This window comes from Portunus trituberculatus, chromosome 40 (assembly GCF_017591435.1).
Source record: "Portunus trituberculatus isolate SZX2019 chromosome 40, ASM1759143v1, whole genome shotgun sequence".
In the NCBI taxonomy this organism is placed as follows: Eukaryota; Metazoa; Arthropoda; class Malacostraca; order Decapoda; family Portunidae; genus Portunus; species Portunus trituberculatus.
In genome coordinates this window covers 11,200,638-11,225,103 of record NC_059294.1, presented here as the reverse complement: position 1 = coordinate 11,225,103, position 24,466 = coordinate 11,200,638, and the positions used below count along the sequence as shown (strand labels likewise).

Genomic DNA, 24,466 nt, shown 5'->3' with positions numbered 1-24,466 from the left:
TTTTATTCCACTTTCGTTTCTTTCCCTTTCTTTCATTTTTTCCACATGACTTTTGTTTATGTATCCCTCCTTTCTTCCTCCTCCCTCCCACCTCTCTTCCTTCATTCCTCCCTTTCTAATTCCCGATCATTCTTTCCCACTTTTCCTCCCTCCTTCCCTCCTGTTTTTCTTACTTCCGTTTCTTCCTGTCTCTCCTCTGATTAACACTTCCGCCTCTGACGAAAACCTCTCGATAAAAACATCCTCCCCTTTCCCTTTTTACCTTCTTTTCTCCTTTCCGCTTGTACTACGAGTATACTGGCATATTTCCTCGTTTTCTTTCACTCTTTCGCTTTTCGGCATATGAAGCTTAGTAATTTCTCCTTCAATGCGCAATCTTGTGTCGTGTTACGCACCTTATCCGCTTTATTTACTTATCTTCTTTTGTTATTAGTTAGTCCTCACACTACGCAGTTTCTAGCGCTCGAGAAACGACAGCGGGGGAAGGTGAGGAGATGACGTCTTGGGTGTTCAAGGACAAGGAAGAGGAGGAGAGGAGGAACAGGAGTTGAGAAGGGAGTGATACTAAAGATACTAAAGAGGTGAAAATAGAAAGAGGAGTGAAGACCTGCAGGGATATGAGGATACGTAAGGAAAAGGAGTGATGTGAGAGGAGGAAGAAAGGCTAAGGAAGAGGAAAAGTAAGAAATATTGATGGTGAAAAAATAAAACAGTGAAGAAAGAGACAAAGGCAAAGTGTGGTGGATAAACGAGAGGAACAAGGAGGAAAGAAGGAATGGGAAGATGAAAATATGAGAAAGACAGAATTAAGAAGCACACGAGAAACAGAAGATAAAGGAATGTATCGTAAGGAAGGAAACCTGAATGGAGGAGGAAAGGGAAGGGACGAAAAAAAGATGGAGGAAGGAGATGAACAGGTGAAATAGACCCAGGGAAGGAGGGAAGGGAAGAGAATACTGAAGGGAAGAGGACTAAAGGGAAGTAGATCAGTGGAAAAGAAGAACGAGAAACTGGTGGACTCGTGGACTGGTGGAAGACGAGGCGACATGTTAATAAGGTCTGTCAGGACACTGAGAACCGTGCCTGTATTTTTAAGTGCTTTTGCCTCTCATCAGTGATACCCTTAAAGGTCACCGAGATAATCACTTGGCTTTTCATGCGAGTTTATACCGATAATCTGCTGAATCCTTAGCAAAGCATCACGAAAGCCATGGGAAAAAGAGAAAAGCATGTAAACTTTATACCTTTTCCCATAGTCTGTTGAAGCGATTCGTGAAAACACACTGAATTGTTTGAGAATGCGGTCTGCACCTCCCAGCATCCTCCCTAAGCACTCCCTCCTGTCCTCAAGCATGCACACCCGTCTCTACCCCGCACCCACACCTTCCTCCTCCCCTCCCTCTTCCCTCCCCTACCTCTACGTTCCTCCATGGATACGTCTGGAGCTCTGCGTTTACTCGGCTAAACACGACCCACCCCACACTGACAACACGGAGACTGCATAGGAAGAGAGAAAAAAAAAAATGGCTCCTGTCCTTTGTGACAGTGAACCTGTATTGAGTGTCTGGGTGTGTGCTGGAAGGCAGCTCAGGAGAGGGAGGGCTAGAGGTGTTGTGTACTGTGTTATGATGATGATGATGAGAGAGAGAGAGAGAGAGAGAGAGAGAGAGAGAGAGAGAGATAGTCTATTTTTTTTCGTATCCCGCCGTCGCGCTCACGGTCCACGCGCGTCGCACCGCAAGGTGTCTCAGCCGTCATAATTGGAAGTGTTGGTGATGAGGCCTTCTGACGTCACCTGGCATCTCGGGGGGCTGGAGAGCAAGACACCGTTTGATATCGAGAGCCTAGTTGTGACGACATAAGTTGTTTACAAACATGGAGTTAAGGTTCCTGCGTCACTGGAGGAGCCACGCCCACCACTACCACTACTGCCACTACCAACACACTACCCAGCCGCCTCCACCTCCCATGACCTGACTCAGACGGCTTCCGCTTCAGACTGTCAACGCTGGAGGGCGACGCTCATGTGAACATGAAGCGAATTGCAATAATTAAGTGTACACGTAACGCATCGTAACACAACTACAGTAATTAATGTAATGCGTCACCGTATTGACTTCCTGCACATTACACTCCCTGACACACGAAGGCTTTTAGTAAGTTATGATGAAACTGCAGTATATACGATAATTTCAGACGTGAGTTGTTATGAGTTCATTGAATGAGGTGCTTTAGATGAGGTAAATGGATGTTTCTTGCCTTAATCTATGGCTGATTCACACACACACACACACACACACACACACACACACACACACACACACACACACACACACACACACACACACACACACACACACACACACACACACACACACACACACACACACACACACGAACATTGACTCTAATGCACCCTTGCCGCACACAACCTCGTCTGCAGCTCGGTCGTTCCCCGCTACGTGTCTGGCCTCGCAATACACCCTGAGCGACGTTCCCCGCAGTGCCGCACTCTTATCCGTGAGTCCTGCCGCTGAGTGACTCCACGGTCTGCCTTTATACATGCAAACACGCGCGCTATTCACACACTGAGGGGAAAAAGTTCTAAAGATGAATACCATTAAAAAACGTGGAAAAATATTAGATAAAAAAGAAAATGGAGCTATCAGAAATATATATAGTTGGATTAGAGCTTTCATGCAGATTAATATGTCCGTTTGTGAAAGTGATGGAAGTGAAAAAGAAGAAAATAAAATAAGATATATGTATACATTGTGAAAAGCTCTGTGCAGTTAGTTAGTCAGTCAGTCAGTTAGTGAGGCCTGAAGGTAACGAGATTATTGCCTTTTATGCCTGTTGCCGCTATTTCTGTCCCACCACTTGCCATCGAAGTTATAGTTATGACACGACACCTTACCCTGTAAACACCCGGAAGGAGAGGCACTTACGGTCCCTGTTCTAAATGGCCACTAGAGTCTTGAGGCACCTCCGTCCCACCACCGTGCTTGCCCTGCTCCTCGTGACTGCAAATTACCTCCACCTTCTTAGCTTACACAAGAGAATGACTTTTAAAAATGTTCCTGCCTTAAGAGACAACTCCCAGTGTGGAGAGCACACAAAAGGCCATCCAGCCCCACCTGAATGACTATAGTACTGACTTCTTGCTCAGATGTTGATTTAGACTTTGGCTCGTATTTTGAAAGGCTTTGTCTTCTCATCATGACCATTTTTTATTTTCTAAAGGCCACAAAAATTATTGGCTGGGTTCTCAGGAATGTTTCTCCTCTTCATAATGTAAATAGTGTTAATCTACCACTAGAAAAGTAAAAAGAAAAATGTATTAAAAATGCGTGTCACGTCAATTAGACCTTTTTGAGTGTTGTAGAGGTGGTGCTTAGTAGTGTTTTAGAATATAGTCTTTTGTGTGAGTCATTATTGCCTTCACGTTCCTGTCACTGTATCGCCAGTACCAGAACGTAGAATGTGGGTGTGAAAATTACTTACTTTTAAAAGCAGGCGAAAAATACACTATAGATCCAGAGAGAAAGGATTTACCCACTCGATCTGTATGAAAAGAGACTGGTACTGTGTGTGTGTGTGTGTGTGTGTGTGTGTGTGTGTGTGTGTGTGTGTGTGTGTGTGTGTGTGTGTGTGTGTGTGTGTGCGCGCGAGCCGCACGCGCGTGTGCGTGAAGTTTAAGGATTTATAATCGTGCTTCCTCCTCCTCCTCCTCCTCCTCCTCCTCCTCCTCACATCCATCATCCAACACCCACCAACACATGCACCCCAAAAAACAAACCTTCGACCTTTAAACCTTTAGAATTTGCATATTGCCACTGCTTACCACCACCACCACCACCACCACCACCACCACCACCACCACCACCACGAGCAGCGAGACACAAGCAGATGATCCACTCAGCCTTAACTGGATTCCGGGGAGCCGTCAAATTAAGGGAAGTCTAAGGCAGTCATCCCGGCGAGCTCTACCATTGAGGAGATTACAGTGGCCTACCTGCTGAGACCTACCAGAGACCTCCTTACCTGATGGACGCCCACTTCATCAGCGTAGCATTTTGCCTTCTGAAGACCTGGTGTGTGTGTGTGTGTGTGTGTGTGTGTGTGTGTGTGTGTGTGTGTGTGTGTGTGTGTGTAAAGGGACATAAAAAGGAATATAACCACAACAGCAAGGAAGAGAAAAGGAAGAGCAAAAGGAATGACAATAAAGTAGTTGCAGAGAAATAAAGGGAAAGGGGTAAAGGGCGGAGAAAGGTCAGTGAGAACAGGGGATGAGGAGGAGGGGAAGAGGAAGGGGGAAAGGGGAAGGGGAAGGGGAAGGGGAAGGATCTCGCTTGACGTCACCCGAAACGCTCAATATGGCGCCGTCTGGAAATCGAGATGCATTGGTGTTTCTCGATTCATGCGTGAAGGCTGAGTGGCGTGAGGCGCAGGGGAGGTCTGGTGTCCAAGTGAATGGCGAGTGTTGAATGAAGTCTTCGCTGTGGGAGGAAATGAAGATGTCTAGAAGGCGCTGTGTGACCCTGTTGTTGTACTGCCATTAGATCAAGAAAAATAAGAAAAGATCAAAGCCACTCTTAAAAAATAGTCCTTAAGGTCCTCATCCTTCACAAAGAAACAAGCAAGCAATGAAATCTTTGTTATGAGAAAGCAGATTCGTCTCACCTCTCACTACAGTCCTGAGAAACAAATCAAGGTGTCACCACAACACCCCCTCCTAGACTGCCAATTACAGTATGACTCTTGCTGCTTGATATGAGTAAAGCCAGGCGATTCTACTGAACAGAATATAAAATTACTGACATGGAGAGATCTCATTCATTATATCCCTCCGTTTGCTTTCTGTTGTTTTATTTTTTTATTATTATTATTATAGAAGTTGAACACTAAACCAGACCATTTGATTACAAGCCAAACCACAAAGTTACGATCACGATTAGTCTGACTAGGATTCCTCATAATTAGAGTATAAATTGTGCCTTCCCACATTTGAACTCTGCGTGTGTAGAAATCCTCTTAAATTTTTTATATTTTGTATATCATTATATTAATGTACATTATTCTTTCTCTTGAACCTCTCTTTTTTTTTTTTTTTCTGTGCGTGTCTGATATTTACGTATGAATGAAAAAAAAGACAAAAAATTGTTTATCGACATCTTTTTGTGAAATTAATATAGGAACAGAAATAGAAAAATAGATAGATAAAAGTAAGATTTTCATCTCTGTTTTTATTTCTTCAAATGTTTTAACTCTTTAATTTCATCCATATTACATGAATATGCACAAAATTATCTCTTATTTGTTTTTCGTATTATCCATTAATCAAAGCGTCTCTCTCTCTCTCTCTCTCTCTCTCTCTCTCTCTCTCTCTCTCTCTCTCTCTCTCTCTCTCTCTCTCTCTCTCTCTCTCTCTCTCTCTCTCTCTCTCTCTGATCCTCCTTCCTCTTCCTCCCTCTCCTCCCTCCCCTTACCTTCCACCTGACACACGAGTCCCTCACAAGATTTCCATTACTCCATTATTCCATTACCTCAAACACGTGCGCTGCTGAACCGACCCACTGGGGGGAGCTGAGAAGTGAGACGGCGGCGAGCTTGAGAAGGAGGAGGAGGAGGATACGGACGATTTACCTTCTTCCTCGTCTCCCTTTCGTGATTCGAGACGAGGATGACGCAAGATGAGGCGCATGCAAGCTCCGCTTGGGTCATTTTCACAGCGGGGATGCAAGTTTGAGACGCATAGCCACCCACTACCCACTCTGGCTCTCTCGGCGGTGGCCAGCCTGTAGACTCCCGCCACGCTCCTAGAAAAGGAAATATAACAACCCGTAGAGATAAGTGATGAATATCGAGGGAATAAAAGACAGTGATTTGTTCTCTCTCTCTCTCTCTCTCTCTCTCTCTCTCTCTCTCTCTCTCTCTCTCTCTCTCTCTCTCTCTCTGCATCTCAGAGGACAGGAACTTGCAGTAAATGTCGTAAAGCAAGTCCAGACTGAACTGGGTGGTGGTGCTAATGGCGGTGGTTGTGGTGATGCATGGCCTTCTTTGACGCCATTAGATCGATTTTCAAACTCGAAACGACTCCCTCACCTCCCATCTTCATCCATCACCTCTCTACTTCTACGTCTTCCTCACTAGGGTCTTCATCCTTTGCAGCTCTCGATGTGGAAAGTCAGAAGCGCGGTGCAGAAACGTTAATCACTCCAAACTCTTATTGAATTCCAAGGGCAATCACGACACGATGAAGAAATGTTGCGTACTAAAAAGTTATTTTTTTCTGCCCCCAGGTGCCTGAGATCCACATCCACCACGAGAGGTTCCTGGAGGACCTGAGACAACGGCAGGAAGCTCGCGATGCTAGTCTCTGTGTGGGCGATCTCGTCTTGCAACTGGTGAGAGAGAGAGAGAGAGAGAGAGAGAGAGAGAGAGAGAGAGAGAGAGAGAGAGAGAGATGTTATAGCGATGTAAGAGGACGGGGCGGGGTAAATGTCAAGGTCAGAGCATTATGCCACTGGTTGAACAATCTACGGTGTTTCTCCGTCCCATTTGAATATCAGAAATTCGTCTGCTGCACTAATACCTGAATGTCAGATTGGCACATTGTTCTCGTGCGTGTGAGGTGTACGTGGAAACAGCTAGACGTAAATTTTCAAAATAGAGTAACATATGATGGAAATTAAGTGTCAGAAGATGTTTTGTTGTTTGCAAAATATATAACTACATGGATTTAGAGAACTCTGTGGTTACTTAGTATTGTAAAGACTAGATATTACTTGCATGACTGTAAAAACTTGATGAGAAAAGAAGTAAAAACAGATAAAGCAAGAAAAGACAGGATGAACATGATTATTATTATTATTACTTATTGTTGTTGTTGTGACATGCAAGTTAACCTTATCATCGGCAGTTTTCCTGGATGTTTTCTTTTCTACCAGAGGGTTCTATATTAATGAAGAGCATTGACTGAATATTTGTTCATTCAGAATTCTCATTCCTGACATACTTCAAGTTTTGTTGAGACTAGCAATAATTGGCAGGTGTGAGATACAATAATATACAGGATAATGTGATTAATGATAAATGGAAAATAGATAGGTACTCTCATCTTCTTAAGCCTCTTGTGTTCCAAAAGGTGTCAGGTGTTCATATTGCATCACCTTTAATGATGTTCATACTTCTCTCTCGTGTCATAATCCCTTAGTCTGGCTACAGATAAAGCAGCTCCACCCTTAATGAAGGAACATATGTGTGTATCCATGATCATAATATGTTTAAGAAATTATTGATCCATATTTCTCCTGTAAAGTAAAAAGCACACAGAATTATGCATGAGTATGCAACCAGTAATTTTTCTGGGTGCACAGGTAAACAATCCCAATGTGGTGGAGTCTTACACAGCCTTCACCAACAACTGGAAGACAGCACAGGAGGCAATCAAGGCAGCATCCCAGGCCAAGCCAACCTTCAAACACTTCTTAGTGGTGAGTGTTGTTAACCTGTGCTAACACACCATATGGTTATGTTACAGCCACCATTGTGATTACATAAAGTAAATGTTTACATTGTTTGAAAGCAGATGACAAACTACAGTAGTGAGATAAAATGGAACTATTGTAAACTGTCTAAGGAATGAAACATAAAGACTGTGAAATAACTTTATGGAGGAAGTTTGTTGTGTGCACACCATTCAGAATGCTTGAAATAAGAGACAATAGAGCTTACTGATATGACAAAAGCAAAAACATTTGTGAAAATCCAATTATATTAATGATGACACATCTTCTGTGTCCCAGTAGTTCATTTCTGACAAGACAGTGATTTAGAAAGCAGCTTTTCTTGGCAGGTTACATTTCTTGCTGACTAAAGATCACCTTAGATTTATGCCAAAAATGTTATCGTCATCAGAATATGATATTAATGCTACATTCTTTTTTCTTCATGCAAAGGAACGCTGAGGAACATATGCGTAGAGCATTTCTTGTGTACTAATTTTAGCTTTAGTTATTTTCAGGATATACAAATATGCAGGTATATATATATATATATATATATATATATATATATATATATATATATATATATATATATATATATATATATATATATATATATATATATATATATATATATATATATATATTTATTTTTTTATTTCTTTTTTTTTTTTTTTTTTTTTTTTTTTATTGTTACTGTTTTTAATGACAATGTTATTGTCTGTTGCTTGATACTGTTATCTTCCTGCAGGCAAGGGCCAGGGAGCACCAAGGAAAGCTGGACCTCAAGGCTCTTTTGATCAAGCCTGTCCAACGCTTCCCCCAATATGAGTTATTGCTCAAAGTAAGTCCTTACTTCCCCATGCAATGTAAGAATGAAACTCAGTAATAGTTATCATTATCAGTATAAAGATCTTTTCTACTTTAGAATAGAATGTGGTTTTGAAAAAAAGCAGGAGTTAAGTGAAATCTTTAACTTTCCAAGGTGTTTGTAGAATGAATTTCAAAAGTTTGTTGTAAGATTCAGGAACTCTCAATATAATATCAAGCTTGTGCTTTATTTTGTTGATCTGCACCTTTAATGTATAATAATCTCATGCAGCGCCTGCTGAAGCACACCAGCAGAGAACACCCAGACCATGCCCTGGTGACAGAGGCAATAGGGATGGTGCAGCAAGTGGCCAGTCGGATCAATGCTGTGAAGGAGGAGGCCCTCCAGCATGAACAACAGCAGCTCTGCCTCAAGGAGTTAGAGAACATAATTGAGGGCCTTGTGGGGCTGGTCCAACCTGACAGGTGAAGTAACAACTTGTGACCCTACAATCTCACACAAATGTAGTACAGTACATCAAATCCAAACTGTTTCATTCTTTTTAGTATTTAACATAAATCTGAATAGCCTCATGAATAGTGTTGATTAAATGACTGAGTGTGTTTTGATTATTGACTTAATGAGGTGGATGGGAATTGTTTTCATGAATTATATAATTTACATTGTGTTGATTAACTTATGTTGTAACTTGGTAACTCACCAGCCAGTATTACTTCTTAACAGAGGAGTATAACATAACATAACATAAATAATAGGATAACAAAGGGCCACCAGGGCCCATCTAGGTTATCCTGTTTGAGTCGCACAGCGACCTCGTCATCAGTACTTAAAGATACACTTACAAGTACACAATACATTATATACTAATTCTAAATATTTGGCACATTAACAGGGCTAAGTCCTACAGCGAAATCCTCTACATACATGATCCCCATACATGGGGATCATGTCTTGTTTAACTATAGTAAATTTCTTATAAAAACTATCATGCAGCACTATACATAATTATAAATCTAAGAAATTTAAGTGCTTATCTAATCTGTTTTTAAACATTGTCAAACTAGTGCTATTTACAACCCTCTCTGGCAATGCATTCCAGAAGTCTACCACCCTATGACTAAAGAAATATTTTCTTATATCTAACCTGCAGCCTTGCTTTCTAATCTTCCTGCCATGATTTCTAGTCCTATTTCCCTCCTCTAAGGTAAAGAAAGATCTCACATCTATGTAGTTTGTATCTGAGAACATTTTAAATAACTCTATCATATCCCTCTTATACATCTCCTCTCAAATGAAAACATGTTTAATTCCTTTAATCTATCTCTATACTCCAGGCGCTTTAATGCTGGTATCATCCTAGTTGCTCTTCTCTGAACTGCTTCTAACATGTTGATATCCTGCCTATAGTGGGGTGACCAGGCCTGTATGCAATACTCTAAATGGGGCCTAACATAGGAATTATATAAGCTACGCACCACTTCCTTACTTTTATAACTAACATTTCTATTTATAAAACCCAGGATCCTATTTGCCCTATTTCTTGCTTCTAAACATTGCTTTGAAAATTTCATAGTCCTGTCTATCACTACTCCTAAATCCTTTCCTTCCTCTACTGCCTCTAGCCAACATCCCTCCATCTCATAGTTAAAGTTTGTGTTGTCTTTACCTAAATGCATAACCTGACACTTTTAGAATTAAACTCCATCTGCCACCTGTCTGCCCATGCTATCAGCCTGTCCAGGTCTCGTTGTATTCTGTAATTGTCCTTTTCACCCTGTACTGCACATGCTATCTTAGTATCATCTGCAAACTTTGATACTTTGCTACTAATTCCTATATCTAAATCGTTAATGTACACCAAGAAAAGAAGAGGTCCTAGCACTGATCCTTGGGGTACCCACTAACCACTTCCTTCCACTCAGACATTGCCCCATTTAATACTACTCTCTGTTTCCTATCAGAAAGCCATTCACTAATCCAATCAACTAACCTACCCCCTATCCCATGTAGTCTCAATTTGTACACTAGCCTCCTATGCGGTACCTTATCAAACGCCTTGCTAAAATCTAGATATATAACATCTATGCTATTTCCATCATCTAACTCCTTGGTAATATATTCTAAGATATCGAGCAAATTTGTAAGACAGGACCTCCCTGATCTAAAGCCATGTTGGGTATCTCTAATTAATCTATTCTCATTTAAATGCTCCCAAATACTACCCTTAATGATTTTCTCTAGTATCTTACATACTATACTAGTTAAACTGATCGGTCTATAATTATTCGCATCATCCTTCCTACCTTTTTAAATATTGGAGTAACATTAGCTAACTTCCAGTCCTGAGGTATCTCAGCAAACCTAAGTGATCTTTCAAAGATTAACTTAAGTGCTTCAGAAATACTGTCTACACCCTCCCTAAGTACTCTGGCATGTAGCTCATCAGGACCACTAGCTTTCCTATCGTCTAGTTCAAGAATAAATTTCCTAATAATTCCCGGTTTTATATCAATATTTTCTAAAGCTCTTAAACTACTCGTCGCACTGTTTGTAACAGGATTTCCTATTCTTTCCTAGTAAATACTGAAGAAAATTGTTCATTCAATAATTCTACTATGTCTTCATTTTGATCCACTACTACACCATCTTTTCTGAGTGGTCCAATCCTATCCTTATTTCTTTTATCACTGACCTTGTAATAACTATATAATTTTTGGGATCTTTACTCCCAGCTCTAGCTAGTTTTATCTCTGCCTGCCTTTTACTTTTTTTATAACCTTACTCAAATCATCTCTGACCTGTCTGTACCTAATCAAATCTACATCTTCCCACTTTTCTGCAACTCTCTGTATGCCCTCTTCTTCTCTCTGATCTGGCTACCTATCTCATGAGTCCACCATAATGGCTTCCTGTTTCTCTGCCTTATATCTTTGTAAGGGATACACTGCATCACTATACCCTTTACTACAACCTTAAAAATATCCCACATCTCCTGTGCAGTTTTATTTCCAAAACTATCTTCCCAGTTTACCTCTCCTAATAACTGACGTAACCTACCATAATTGCCTTTCTGATAGTTTGGGACTCTAGTCTTATTCACTATATTATCCCTACTGGAATTAATGATAAATCTAATTATATGATGGTCACTGTTTGCTAAAGTCTCTCCTACCTCAACTTCCTTTAAACAATGCTCAATATTTGTTAGTACTATGTCTAAAACCTTCCTCCCCCTAGTAGGTTTATCTACCATCTGCACTAAATAGTTATCCTGAAAACTTTCCATAAACTTATTTTCACTAGCATCTCCTACCATCCTCTCCCAGTTTACTGACTTAAGATTAAAATCCCTAAGATAATTGTCTGACTAGTACACCCCTATTTATCTCATCTACCATAAGGTTGTCTACATCTGCTGACTGGTTAGGTGGTCTATAAAAGCTCCTACTCTAATAACCTTACTTTTGTTTACTCTAACATCCAGCCATAAGGACTCTACTCTGTTATCTACCTTAATACCATTAACCTGACTGGAAATGAAGGATTTTTTACATAAATAACTACTCCTCCACCTATCCTACCAATTCTCTGGTGTAAATACATAATGTATCCATCTACTTCATATTCTTTCCTATTTTCCTAAACTTTTCCTCATTTACCCATGCCTCTGTGACACATACAACATCTAAGTCCTCCTCAACTATATAACTAGATAACTCGTCCTTCTTGTTCCTAAGACTCCTGGCATTTACATAAAAACATTTAAGTCCTGCTACCTTCCTAGATGCTGTCTCCTTATTTGGAATCCTAATCTTATTCTCTCCTATTTGCACCTGGAAATCTTTCCTAATCTTTTCACTATCTCTGTTTATCCTATCTAATTTATGTCTAGCATCTTTCTTCTGGAATGCATTTGCTACCTCACCCCTACACTCCATCCCAACTCCCCTCCAGACATCCACTCAGCACATCCACACCCTTCCTACTCAGATGCACACCATCCCTAGCATACAAATCCCTTCGCCCATAGAACCTATCCCATACATCCACAAAGCTGACACCCACATCCTTACACATCCCTTTTACCCGATCATTCACACCAATGGCTCTAGACAACCATTCCTGCTAACATACACACGAGGCAAGATTCCTGACACTACACACCTCCTACCACTCTCCCTTATCTTGCCTAACATTTCCCGAAATCTTGCCACTAACTCCTCCGACCCACCTGCTCTGACATCGTTCCCACCTACGTGCAAAACTACTACACCCTCCTCTCCATCCCCCAACCCTCTTCTGCACCTCCTCACTCACTGCCTTCACACCTGCACCAGGCATACACACGTTCGTCCTCCTATCCCTGTCTTTCCCACAGAAAGTGCTATCTAAATACCTAACCTGAGAGTCACCCACCACACACACCTGAGGTGTGCTAGGCACAACCCTCCTCCTCCTCTCCTCTACCCCCTTCTTTCTCCTTTCACTCACCACAACCACTTCATTCACTCCACTCTCACTCTCCCCTCCCCTCCAACAAACCGAACCTATTTTCACACTCAACAGGTTTAGTCCTATCCTCCCTAACTGCCTCCGCTTTCCTTCCCTCGCAACCTGCCATCTCTGCCCATCCTGACTACTATCTTTCCCAGTCTGGCTCGCCTGCTCCCTCTTCCCCACTCTGCTCTTCCCGACAGAGGGCCAAGCCACCCTGTCGCCCTCAGAAGGTCCAACCTTCGGCCTAACACTGATCTCCTGCCTAATTTTTTCCACTGCCTCCCCAAGCCTCTTAACCTCCTCCTTCAACTCAAAGATGAGAACTTCGTTCGCACTTTTCCCCTCACTTAGCTTTCTGATTTCCTCTCGCAATTCTCGGTGCTCAAGAGAAAGAACTAAATTCTCGCTCTTGAGCCTACACACCATACACTCAGAAAAGTCAACGACCTTCCTGTCATGCCCACACATCTCACACACAACAAACTCTCCCAATCCCACCTCAACACTCTCTTTCACGCACTCAATCACACTCTGATATACCTCAGTAGCTACCATCATACTAATTTACAATCTGTTAACTCACAAACAAATAAAAATACTTGGTGACGGTGGGGGGGGCCTAAGTGAGGTCAACTAATCCTCTTTCAAGGTCAACTTGACGGTTACAAGCCTAGTCTCCTCGCTCTACCAAAATACTTCTAACTCACAAACACTGATTCTAACCACTATTTCACTCTAATCTAACACTTGCAGTACACACTTTCACTTCAGTAACACACAAAAGCACCACACACACACACCAAGCACAAACACCACTCGCTAACTATAAAAACCACAGCCAAAAACGGAGCGCACACATAACACGTCCACTCGCCACCGCAGCTTGACATCCGTGCTAAATGTCAAAGTACCACTTCTGATAATTAGACTTCATCACAACATGACTTATGCTGAAAGTTGTAGCAATGTTATCACTTCCTTGCAGGATCCTTTCAGGCCTTGGTAATCACTTGGGCTTAGCTGGTAACATGTTTTTCTATTTTTTTACCATATCTCAGAGCCATTTGTCTTATTTGTGTGTAGTAGTGTTCAAACATACAGACTATCTCTAATCATTTGTGTGCCAACAGGACCTTCATTCGCCATGACCTTGTCACTATGCAGTCTCGCCTGGTTGCTCGTAAGGAACGTTGCCTCTTCCTCTTCTCTGATCTCCTTGTCATCACAGCTATAAAGAGACGGTCTGCCACTCTAAGAAAAGGTTCAAGGTAAGCGTCTTAAATATGACCAATGTTTTTTCAAAATAGTTAAGTACACAGATGACTGCATTTTCGTATTACAGTACTGTAATACCTCGAGATACAAACGCCCCAACATACGATTTTTTTTATATACAACGAAAAATTTCACATGATTTACGCCTCGAAATATGAAGAAATTTTTAAGATACGAATAGCCATCGGTAGGTGGCGCAGTGATTGCTCAACTACCCGTGTCCACCCAAATATTCAGCTTGCGTTGTGTGTCGTTGTTCATCCTTTGTGCATGTATGGGTCTGTGCTCCTCGGCAGTGTGTATTTTTTCTTAAGTTTTGCTTGGGATCATGGGTCCCTAAAATAAAAAATAAGGAGGCTGAAAAGAAGAAACTTAAGAACAGTCTCACAATGGATATGAAACACAAGATAATTGCAAAATATGAACATGGTGTGCTTATCTGTGACTTGGCCCTGTGCGCTAACGCTAATGGTGACTGTAAAGTCAAACCATTTTTGGTGTATCATTCTGAGAACCCCAGGGCCTTCAAAGGGTGTTAAAAGAGAAACTCTAGGTCATGTGGCGTGCCAATAATAAGGCATGGGTAACTCGCCAATTCCTCCTCCGTACTACATATACGAAGTTCTGCCACAGCGTCGGTAAGTAGGAATGCATGTTCAACCCCTAAAACTCCAGGAAGTTGTGAGTTTTCGCTCATGCTAACTCTGCAGGTTTGGCGAGAAACACACAAAATAGCCTGTATTCACATACTGATTACACTTGAAAATTCAATAAATGAGTGAGTACAAATGTTGTTCTGCCCACAAGCAGCTATTCTCTTTGCAATGCAAAAAAACCAGAAGTCTCTAGATGCTATGGTTGAATGAGGTGGCATCATCGGTGTATGTGGCCTTGCGTTTGATCGGATTCAGCGGTCTTGAATAGAGCGATAGAAGACGAGCCTCTTGTATTCTCTCTCTCTCTCTCTCTCTCTCTCTCTCTCTCTCTCTCTCTCTCTCTCTCTCTCTCTCTCTCTCTCTCTCTCTCTCTCTCTCTCTCTCTCTCTCTCTCTCTCTCTCTCTCTCTCTCTCTCTCTCTCTCTCTCTCTCTCTCTCTCTCTCTCTCTCTCTCTCTCTCTCTCTCTCTCTCTCTCTCTCTCTCTCTGTCTGTCTCTGTCTCTGTCTGTCTGTCTGTCTGTCTGTCTGTCTGTCTGTCTGTCTGTCTGTCTGTCTGTCTGTCTGTCTGTCTCTCTCTCTCTCTCTCTCTCTCTCTCTCTCTCTCTCTCTCTCTCTCTCTCTCTCTCTCTCTCTCTCTCTCTCTCTCTCTCTCTCTCTCTCTCTCTCTCTCTCTCTCTCTCTCCTGTCACCTGTTCTGATACCACTCTCATTCAAAAGCTGTCTCCCTGCAACATGGCGAGAGACCCGAGGTGTAGAAATAAGGCGCGCGGGAGAGGTGGCGGAATCAGACACAGTGAAATCACTGTTGCTCACACCATCCATCGTCGGAGTTGGTGACAGTGACGTATAGCATATGTTTACTCCTGATGAGTGTTGCCAGCTCACAAGCAAAGAAAACGGCAAGAAAATAGCCAAAATGTAGCCCAAAAACACCTAAACGTTTATCAACGTGCCCCGAGTCTTGCGTGATGAACTTCTATCGACGTGTCCCGAGTTTTGCGGGTTAAGTTGTTATTTTGGGCAGTATAGTACATTTATATCATGCATACAATAAACATTGTATTTATCTTATATTAAATCTATATTTAATTGGTATTTAAAGCATGTTAATATTTTGGGGAGGTAAATTCATATCACTAGAACGAATTAATTCTAATTCCATTAATTTCTATGGGAAAAATTTATTTGGTATACAATTTTTTTACTATACAATGATCGTCATGGAACGAATTAAATTTGTATGTCGAGGTACCACTGTATATCTTCATTAAACATGTTCATGAGTTTCACCAGGTTTACAGCTCATGTTGCCTTCAAACTTCTCAATACAGTTAACTGCTGAATGTTACACAGTCATATAAATTAGCTGTGTTATTTATTTAGCACACTCCCTCAGGATCCTTTGTATTACATTTGTCTGATATTATTGCTTTTATCACATTTATCTCATAATTATCAATGGAATGCAGATGATTCAACCAATTGTCAATGTCTTATCATCACTGCATATTCAATCTCCTTTTCTGGTCACACGATCCTATCTATAAACATATACATTTTCCTAATGTATTAATAATGTTTCTTTTCTTTTTCATCAACAGTTTACTACTGACACTTGTGAATTCTGTTGAGTCCAACAAATTCAAACTCTCTAAATTCATTCCACTAGATGACTTGGACATAGCTAGGTGTAAGTATACATTTTGGTTTTTATTGTGCTCCTGAGATTCTTATGATATTCATTTCTTTAAATTATTGAATTTACATTTCACTACCATACCTCTCTTTCAGTCTGATATGTTTTATAGTATCAACCAAACATTATTACTTTAGTGGACTCTTACTATTAAGTATTCCTTAACTGGGACATCTTTAAGACATTATACTTCTAGGCATATTATCTTCTCCATATTTTACTATTCAATTTTACTGTATATATTGAATTTGTTATATTTGTTATATTTCCTATAAAAGAATATCATCACACTACTATCTCTGATACATATATAATCATACATACCTTAAGGTAATACTGACTTTTCTTCCATTCTCCCATCAATCCCACTCACCATCAACCCTCAGCACGAGATGAGAGCATGAAAAAGTTGGCTCGTGAGATAGAGGCACTCAAAGAGGACTTGAAGACACTACAGTACATCTCCAAGCTGAGCAAGACCCTACGGTGTTCCCGGGGGTCCATGGATGAGGTAATACAGGATATGATCACTCAGGTACAGAAGCAGCTGACAGAGAGGCAAGAGACAGACTCCCAGCTGATGGAACTTGAGCTTACAATTACCACACAGTAAGTTATTCTTTCTTGTCAGTATATCAGTGCTAGTCTATATATTTCCAGATATAAGTAATGTTGTGAAGAAATGATAGATTGATAGTGTTGTGGCTTGTATACAACTGAAAGATAAGTTTGCATAATAGTTTGTATATACTATTTGACGTGAAATCCATTCTTCAGCATTTATTCCATTTGCTAAGGCATTTAAATACAAGAGAGAGAGAGAGAGAGAGAGAGAGAGAGAGAGAGAGAGAGAGAGAGATGGAATATGCATGAAATAAACATTAAAACTTGAACAAATTAAGTGGCCAGTGTTTGAGGGAGGACCATGGAACAGATGTCAAAATTAGTAGTAGGGAGTGGATTAAATTTAATATGATAAAAATGACACATCATCCATCACACTCTTACTTACATCTTCTCTACAAAAGTCATCTACAGCTTGTGGTTTCATTTCTCCTATCAGTTCTGTTCACTGCAGCTGGCATGTTTATGATGATAATGACAGTAATAATGGTGGCAATATATCTTTGTTTTCACAGAGAAGTGATGGAAAATCTGACATTCATGTTCAGTAGTGCTGAAAAGAGAGCGATGTGGGAGGAAGCATTTAATGATGCTAAGCACAAATTAGGTGAGGAAGAAAATGGAAATATTTCTTTTAATCAAGTTTTGAAGCCAAAAACATGACTAAATCATAAAAGTTTCTTCAAATTCATTGTCAATAGTACTTAAAAATTTCCTCACTATATTATAGTTAAAAATATGACACTGTATATATTGTAATGTGAAATTATTTTCTATACATTTCTTAGCCATGTCAGCTGACCGGCGACCTCCTCCTGAGTTCGTATCAGCACTTCCCATCAGGAAAACTCGGGCTGGCCTTCAGTTTACATGTGCCACTGCCACTCTTGGTCTCAATGCTCACAACCTGAAGGATGTCTGGGTCTGTAACAGGTGAGGAAAGACTTACTAAGAATATATTGTTACTTGTATGTATCATAGTTGTAATACATGGGAATGATAATGTAACAACAATAAGATTATCAGAAGCCTTCCAAGTATAATATGATGTTCTTTCCTTCACCACAAATATTGGCATAGGCTGTAAAGATAAATAAAATCCTGGAGACAAAAGGGTACCTTTATTTCAGTGTTATCACTCAAAATTTTTTGCACAACTTAAATCATTCATGAAAATTTTCTGTTGCAGTGATGGATATGTAGGGCAGGTGTGCGTGCTCAGTCTGCAGCCAGACCCAACCGTGGCATGCTGCAATGGGGTCTGCAATGCTCGAATCCTGTCCATTGCCTCCATCCCCGCTGCCCCACAGTCGTGAGTCTTCCTTCCATTGTTATTCCCTTATAAGCAGGTAGATAAAGAGACTAGAAGACAGATATTCTGATAAGCATACATATTAAAAAGATACTGAACCTTGATAAATACCTTTGTCTTGCAGCAATTTCAGTGATGATGATGAGGATGAGGAGATGCCCATTGATGACGACATGAGGAAGCGGCGGAGTGAGTCACTTCCCCCTGAAATGGGCTGTGACAACTCTGAGAACCACCAGCCCACCATGTGGCTTGGCACAGAGGATGGCTTCATCCATGTATACAATTGTTCCGACACCATCAGGATCAAGAAAAATAAGTTTAAGTTCCAGCCTGGCTCTCCTGTCCACTGCATTATGTAAGCATGGCAAGTCTGTGTGGTGTTACAAGTCCCCAGAATGCTTAATTCAATCAATTATTGGTTTTATACAAATCAGATTAATGAATAGCTATTAATATTGATATTTCCTACAAATTTACATATAGTGAAAGGAGTTTCAAATTGTGTGTTGTATGATAATTTGTATGCATTTCAATGTAGTATCATAAGTAAACATTATCTATGTAGATAGTATGTGAAAGTTTCGTATAGTACTTAATTACAATACTACTAGGAAGGTTGTCATAGACTACTTATGTTATTTAGATCAATAAAAAAACAATATATATCTTGACAATTCAAAAGATAAATTTCATCCACCCACAGCCACCTAGACAACAGAGTGTTTGCATCACTAGCCAATGGTGACATCATCATCTATCGACGGGACATGTCAGGGGAGTGGAATGTGGCTGAGAGGCAGGTGGTGAGCATCAGCACAGCTGCTTCTCCTGTCACCAAGATGATGGCAGTGGCTGGCAAACTTTGGTGTGCCACCATGAACACCATCAGAGTCCTCAACACTGCATCTCTACAAGTAGAGGTAAGGAGGTGGTGTGCAGAAGTGCCCATGCTGGTTTTATTTTTTTGTTTAACTTTTGTGCAACAATACTGTTTAAAAATGCATGTTGCAATCACTGTTTCTCTTTGAACAGCACTCCTTTGTGGTGGGAGGAGAGAATGGCCGAGGAGTGTCCTGTATGGTGTCTGCTGGCCATGGAGTGTGGATCTCCATGCACAACTCCGCATCAGTCCGGCTGTACCACACATCCACCTATGAGTGCCTGTGTGAGGTTAATGTTGCCCCAGCCGTCACAAAAATGCTTGCAAGTAAGTTGACATTTTCGTTTCTATTTATTCTAATTGATGTTACTATTTTGTAAAAATATTCAAGTGATATTAAAATTCTTATTCTTTTTCTCTCAGTTAAACATAGTACAAGTATTCCCTACTACTACTACTAAGATTACTATTTCTGCTGGTGCTGCTGCTATCATCAGTTACTATTAGCAGTAGTGATGATAGTTAGTCATAGTTTTTCACCTGGTCCTTTTCTTCATCAGGCTGTGATGACATCATTCGGCAGCATAAAGCCGCCTGCCTGCGGGTCACCTCTCTCTTGGCGTGCCGGGACCTGCTGTGGGTGGGGACCAGTGCCGGTGTTATTATTACTGTGCCACTGGCCCACAATACCCACCGCATGCAGGCACCACCTAACATGGTTGGCATTCCCTATGGCCACACAGGACATGTCAGGTCAGTACTGCAGAGATAGTTGGATAACTTTAATTTTATTATAAATCTAAGTGAAGCATGAAATAGCAAAACAGATGCTGTGTTGGTTTGCTTAGTAAAAAAAAAAAAAAGAACATGAATAGTGTATTGTAGAGCAATTACATTTGAACCCAAAAGTACAACATTCAATCCTAAGAAAGGATCTGGAAACATCATGAAGTTTTGTATTGTATGCTTCTAACATGCACAAGAATTAAAATCACTTGATATTGCAGTACTGGCTACACATACACATAGTAAAATGGAGGTAAGTATGTACTGATCATAAAAGTTAAGGGAATTATTGTATTAAAATTTGACCTTTGAACAGGTTTTTAACTAGTGTGGAGCTCACTCCTGAGCCTCGACCTTCCCGTCTCAAAGGCCACCCCAGATATTCCTTCAAGGGCAAGGACCACCCACACCACCAGGTAATGATACATTCTGAGGCCCTACAGATTTTATCTTAAAGTTTTCCATTTTAGTCAATACAATGTTTTCACAATGTGGAATTACATTTGCTTAGAACATCTAGTCAGGAAGTTGTTTATGATATGCTAAAAATCTATGTTGATGAATTTTTGTCACGATTTGTACTAGGGAGAGAGAGAGAGAGAGAGAGAGAGAGAGAGAGAGAGAGAGAGAGGGAGTTCATATCCTCAATAAATCAGGAAGTTAATCGGAATTTGCCTTCTTAGCCAGGAACAGCTGCACCTGCCAAGCTGCTGGTCATCTCTGGTGGTGATGGCTATGAGGACTTCCGCAACTCTGGCATGTCTGAGGTGGCTGGTCGGGATGATTCCACCAACCATCTGCTGCTGTGGCAGGTGTGAAGGGAATGTCAAGTATCTTTAGGTGGATGATCTTTCTGAAAATATCAAAGAATCCACTGGAATGGCATCTGGTGGGTGTACCACACAACCTTTGAAATGGGTATTGCATAAAAGCATTAAAGATCATTGAGGTGTAATAGCTTCTGGTCTCTTATCAGAGGTTGCACTCAGTAATCTTTTCTGCCAAAGAACCAAAGGGTAAAATATTACCTGCCTGGGTACCAATATTGTGTTTTGTGCATAACATCAACAACTGAGTTCACATCTATGTTACTGGAAATGTATATCATGGAAAGCCAAAGAAGACATTTAGTGTTTTCTACTCAACCAAGATGGATGTTAAAAGTTTTGTGTTTGAGAAACAACTAAGCTTAAAAGCTATGAAAGCTTTCAAAAAAGTATCAATAAGATTTGTGCTTTTCCAAGATGATGAAGCAGAATCCAAAGTGCCAAACAGAAAGCATTTCATACTGGGATTTTTAGTATTACCTCCTTGTCAGGGTTGGTCTCCTGAGTGAGTGAGACATGAGCTATGTGATTCATGAGTTGTAATGTATGTTTCAGAAATGTCCCAGGTACTGTAACTTGTCTATGATCTATGACTGCTCCATGGACACCACTACTGCTCTCTCCCTAAAAAAAAAAAACACAAAAAAATCTATAACTGTAAAGTATATATATACAAAGCATATCAGCTTATTGTTGTAGAAATATTACAGTGTTATATGCATACAGAAGCCTGAGACTTCTATCATGCAAATGTGGAAATCATAAAACAGTTATTTCTTCAGTGTACTTAAAATAGCAAGGAGATAAAACTTTGACCTGTAGCCAGCATTAGCTCTACCTGTGCCTGCCTTAGTGAATAACAGACTTTGTGATAAAAACTCACCAACTTAGTGATATTCATTAGCGTTCTGTGACAACGAAGAATTTTGCCTCAAATGGAAACCCTCAGATCTGGGCTGTGTGGCCAAACATCCCCATCTGCTGTCAAAGATTTCTGGTGCACAGGCACAATCTAACTTTTTATAACATCATTATTAATAAAAGACTCATATACAGAGAAAACTTAGAAAACTACAATAAAGATGCAAAACAGATATGGTTATCTTGTATGAAGAAATAGATTGTTAACATTATTTGAAGTTGGAAGGACAGCAGGTTAAATTGAATAAGAAGAAATTAAGACCTGTGTTACTGTTTCTTGTGCTAGATGCATGGCTGTCTATAAAGTATTTAAAATACCTTTAGGTCAAGATACTTAATCCATTTAAGTGCTGGAGACATACATTTAAGAATTACAGTAATTGGAGAGACGTATGTATTAGATCAATTTCAAAATTGTAGACAAGTACATACATATGTATTCAGGAGAATACACAAGTATGTATATAGGTAAAAACGAGATGAAAGTAATGCTTATGCCATCAAAGATCTGTGTCAATAGCTCAGCCAAACCCTCTGACTAGGTATCAGAGAAGTCAATACAGTAACTTACATAATCATTTAGACTTTGCTCTGTTATTAATGGTTCTGTGTAACATTAACCATTAATATTCATCCCATCAAGTAGGCACAAGTTATTATTTCCCAAAAGAGATGAATGCTTGCAGCTTTAGTCTCTTAACCTACCTATATACATATATGAATATAAATATATATATATATTTATTTATTGGAATTGATTGAAATAAAGTGATATTTATTGTGTCATCTTCCTAGAAGATATCAATTACCTATTTTTTTATGAAAGTAGGTGTTTTTGTATGTTGAAATATGGCAGTTTATTAAAGTATGAAATGGTTAAAAGTTTTAAAGTTTGTTCAGTATGTAATAATTTGAGATGCATCTTGAGACTTCTTCCAAACTGATGCACTCAGCTTGCCTTTATCAGTTCCACATGCAACACCTAATATTTGTGCATTCATTAATTTGCTCAAGATGTAATGTTATGTAAATTTATATGTATTTCTATTTTCAAAACTTCAGCTTTATGTGAAACAAAAATCTCTTATTAGTTTCTGTGAACATCTTTATATTCCCAGCCTCTTGGAACTCTTTTGCATTTACACATTCAATCAATGTGTATTTTCTTTTATATAATCTGCCTATTCTGTCATGATGGAATCTGAAGCTGTATATTTTTTGGGGGAGAGCATGTCCCTGATATGTTACTGATTACACAATGTGCAGGTTTTTGTTGATGCTGTAATTTGTTACAATGGAGTTATGTAAAATTTTATTTTCTTAATGATACTGAATTATGGATCATACGATTAATGTGTCTCGTTACATGTGGCATGTGAGGTCAGTGGTTGTGACACTCTTGTCCCCAGAAAGTTTCTGACTCACACTTATAAGGCACTGCACACCACACTGATAGAGCAGCCAGCAGTGATCTCAGTCCTGACAGGTCACACACACACACACACACACACACACACACACACACACACACACACACACACACACACACACACACACACACACACACACACACACACACACACAGTTTTTTACTCTAATCTTTTCTGCTCCCTCAATATTATTTTCTTTAGGTTTTTATCTCTCATAGAGATCATTCACGTATATTCTGTAAATGCTTCATCACGGAGGCAATGCAATGTCTTTTTGATGATGCAGTGAGCTAGTGCAAAATATTTTTAGTTTTTCTAATGTTACAGTGTGAGCCAGAGGTCACTCCTGGCTTATGTTGATTCCCTGCATTCTTGGCATTTCAGTCGGCACCAAGTTACCTGCTGTAGACTGAAGTACTTATTGCATTTACTATTGTCAGCCAGTGGAGGTTGTCTTTCACCTTGGTGTTCATAAGGGATGAAATATTTTGTAGCTGATGTGTACTCCTGTGAAAATGCTCCAGTGTTTGGCAAGAAACTGCAATATCTATGAACATTTCCTTCAAGTAATTTATTTTGCATAGTGAATATTTTGTTAACTTTGCCTAAAAAAAAAAGCCACAGCAATGAGAGGATGAACATAAAACTGCATCACTGTGACCTGAATCAACCTTTCAACATTATGACCTGTGATGGTACAGCGGGTGTGTAGCCTTCTACTGCGGCCTGACCCCTCAGTCACTGGATGCTGGCTGCTGGGGGTCTTGTTTTCACCCAGACTCCTGTGAGGTGTTGCTATTCCACCTTATAGGGTGGTGCCAGGTGGCTCCAGCACCTGCCACCACTGGGCACTCCTTGACCTAGCCAGGATGTCCCTCCACCTCGCCCTGGACACCAGTTTATCTGCTGCTACATTTATGAGTTGACCAACTACCGAGATATTAATAAATTTTGGTAAAAAAAAATATTTATTTTCTCAGTGAAAATATTATACCCTCTTCTCTGATTCATATTTGACTAAGATGATATGTAGTACTTACATAAGTATACTGTTTATAACTTTTCTCTTGCTCCAAACTCCAGACATACTTCATTAGGTACAATACCTATAGTGATATTTTCTTTAATGTGAAAAACTAAACAGAACAACAAATTATTACTTAAATGTGATTCACTGACTTGCATCTGCTTGTGCTGTGGTGATATGTTGCAAGAAATG

At 40.2% G+C, this 24,466-nt stretch overlaps 1 protein-coding gene across 1 annotated transcript in view; it reads left to right on the top strand.

The window, feature by feature from the left end:
- The window catches only part of LOC123515974, a 100,448-nt gene extending 77,039 nt beyond the window's left edge, over positions 1-23,409 (top strand). The window contains exons 5-20 of the mRNA XM_045274932.1: positions 6,303-6,407; positions 7,380-7,496; positions 8,260-8,352; positions 8,611-8,804; positions 13,968-14,105; positions 16,370-16,458; positions 16,851-17,073; positions 17,604-17,695; positions 17,877-18,021; positions 18,278-18,400; positions 18,525-18,758; positions 19,107-19,323; positions 19,436-19,610; positions 19,844-20,036; positions 20,386-20,485; positions 20,753-23,409. Of these exons, the coding sequence (XP_045130867.1) occupies positions 6,303-6,407; positions 7,380-7,496; positions 8,260-8,352; positions 8,611-8,804; positions 13,968-14,105; positions 16,370-16,458; positions 16,851-17,073; positions 17,604-17,695; positions 17,877-18,021; positions 18,278-18,400; positions 18,525-18,758; positions 19,107-19,323; positions 19,436-19,610; positions 19,844-20,036; positions 20,386-20,485; positions 20,753-20,887 (2,373 nt within the window). The 3' untranslated portion in view covers positions 20,888-23,409. The remainder of the gene's footprint in view (positions 1-6,302; positions 6,408-7,379; positions 7,497-8,259; positions 8,353-8,610; positions 8,805-13,967; positions 14,106-16,369; positions 16,459-16,850; positions 17,074-17,603; positions 17,696-17,876; positions 18,022-18,277; positions 18,401-18,524; positions 18,759-19,106; positions 19,324-19,435; positions 19,611-19,843; positions 20,037-20,385; positions 20,486-20,752) is intronic.
- Positions 23,410-24,466: the final 1,057 nt, after the last annotated feature.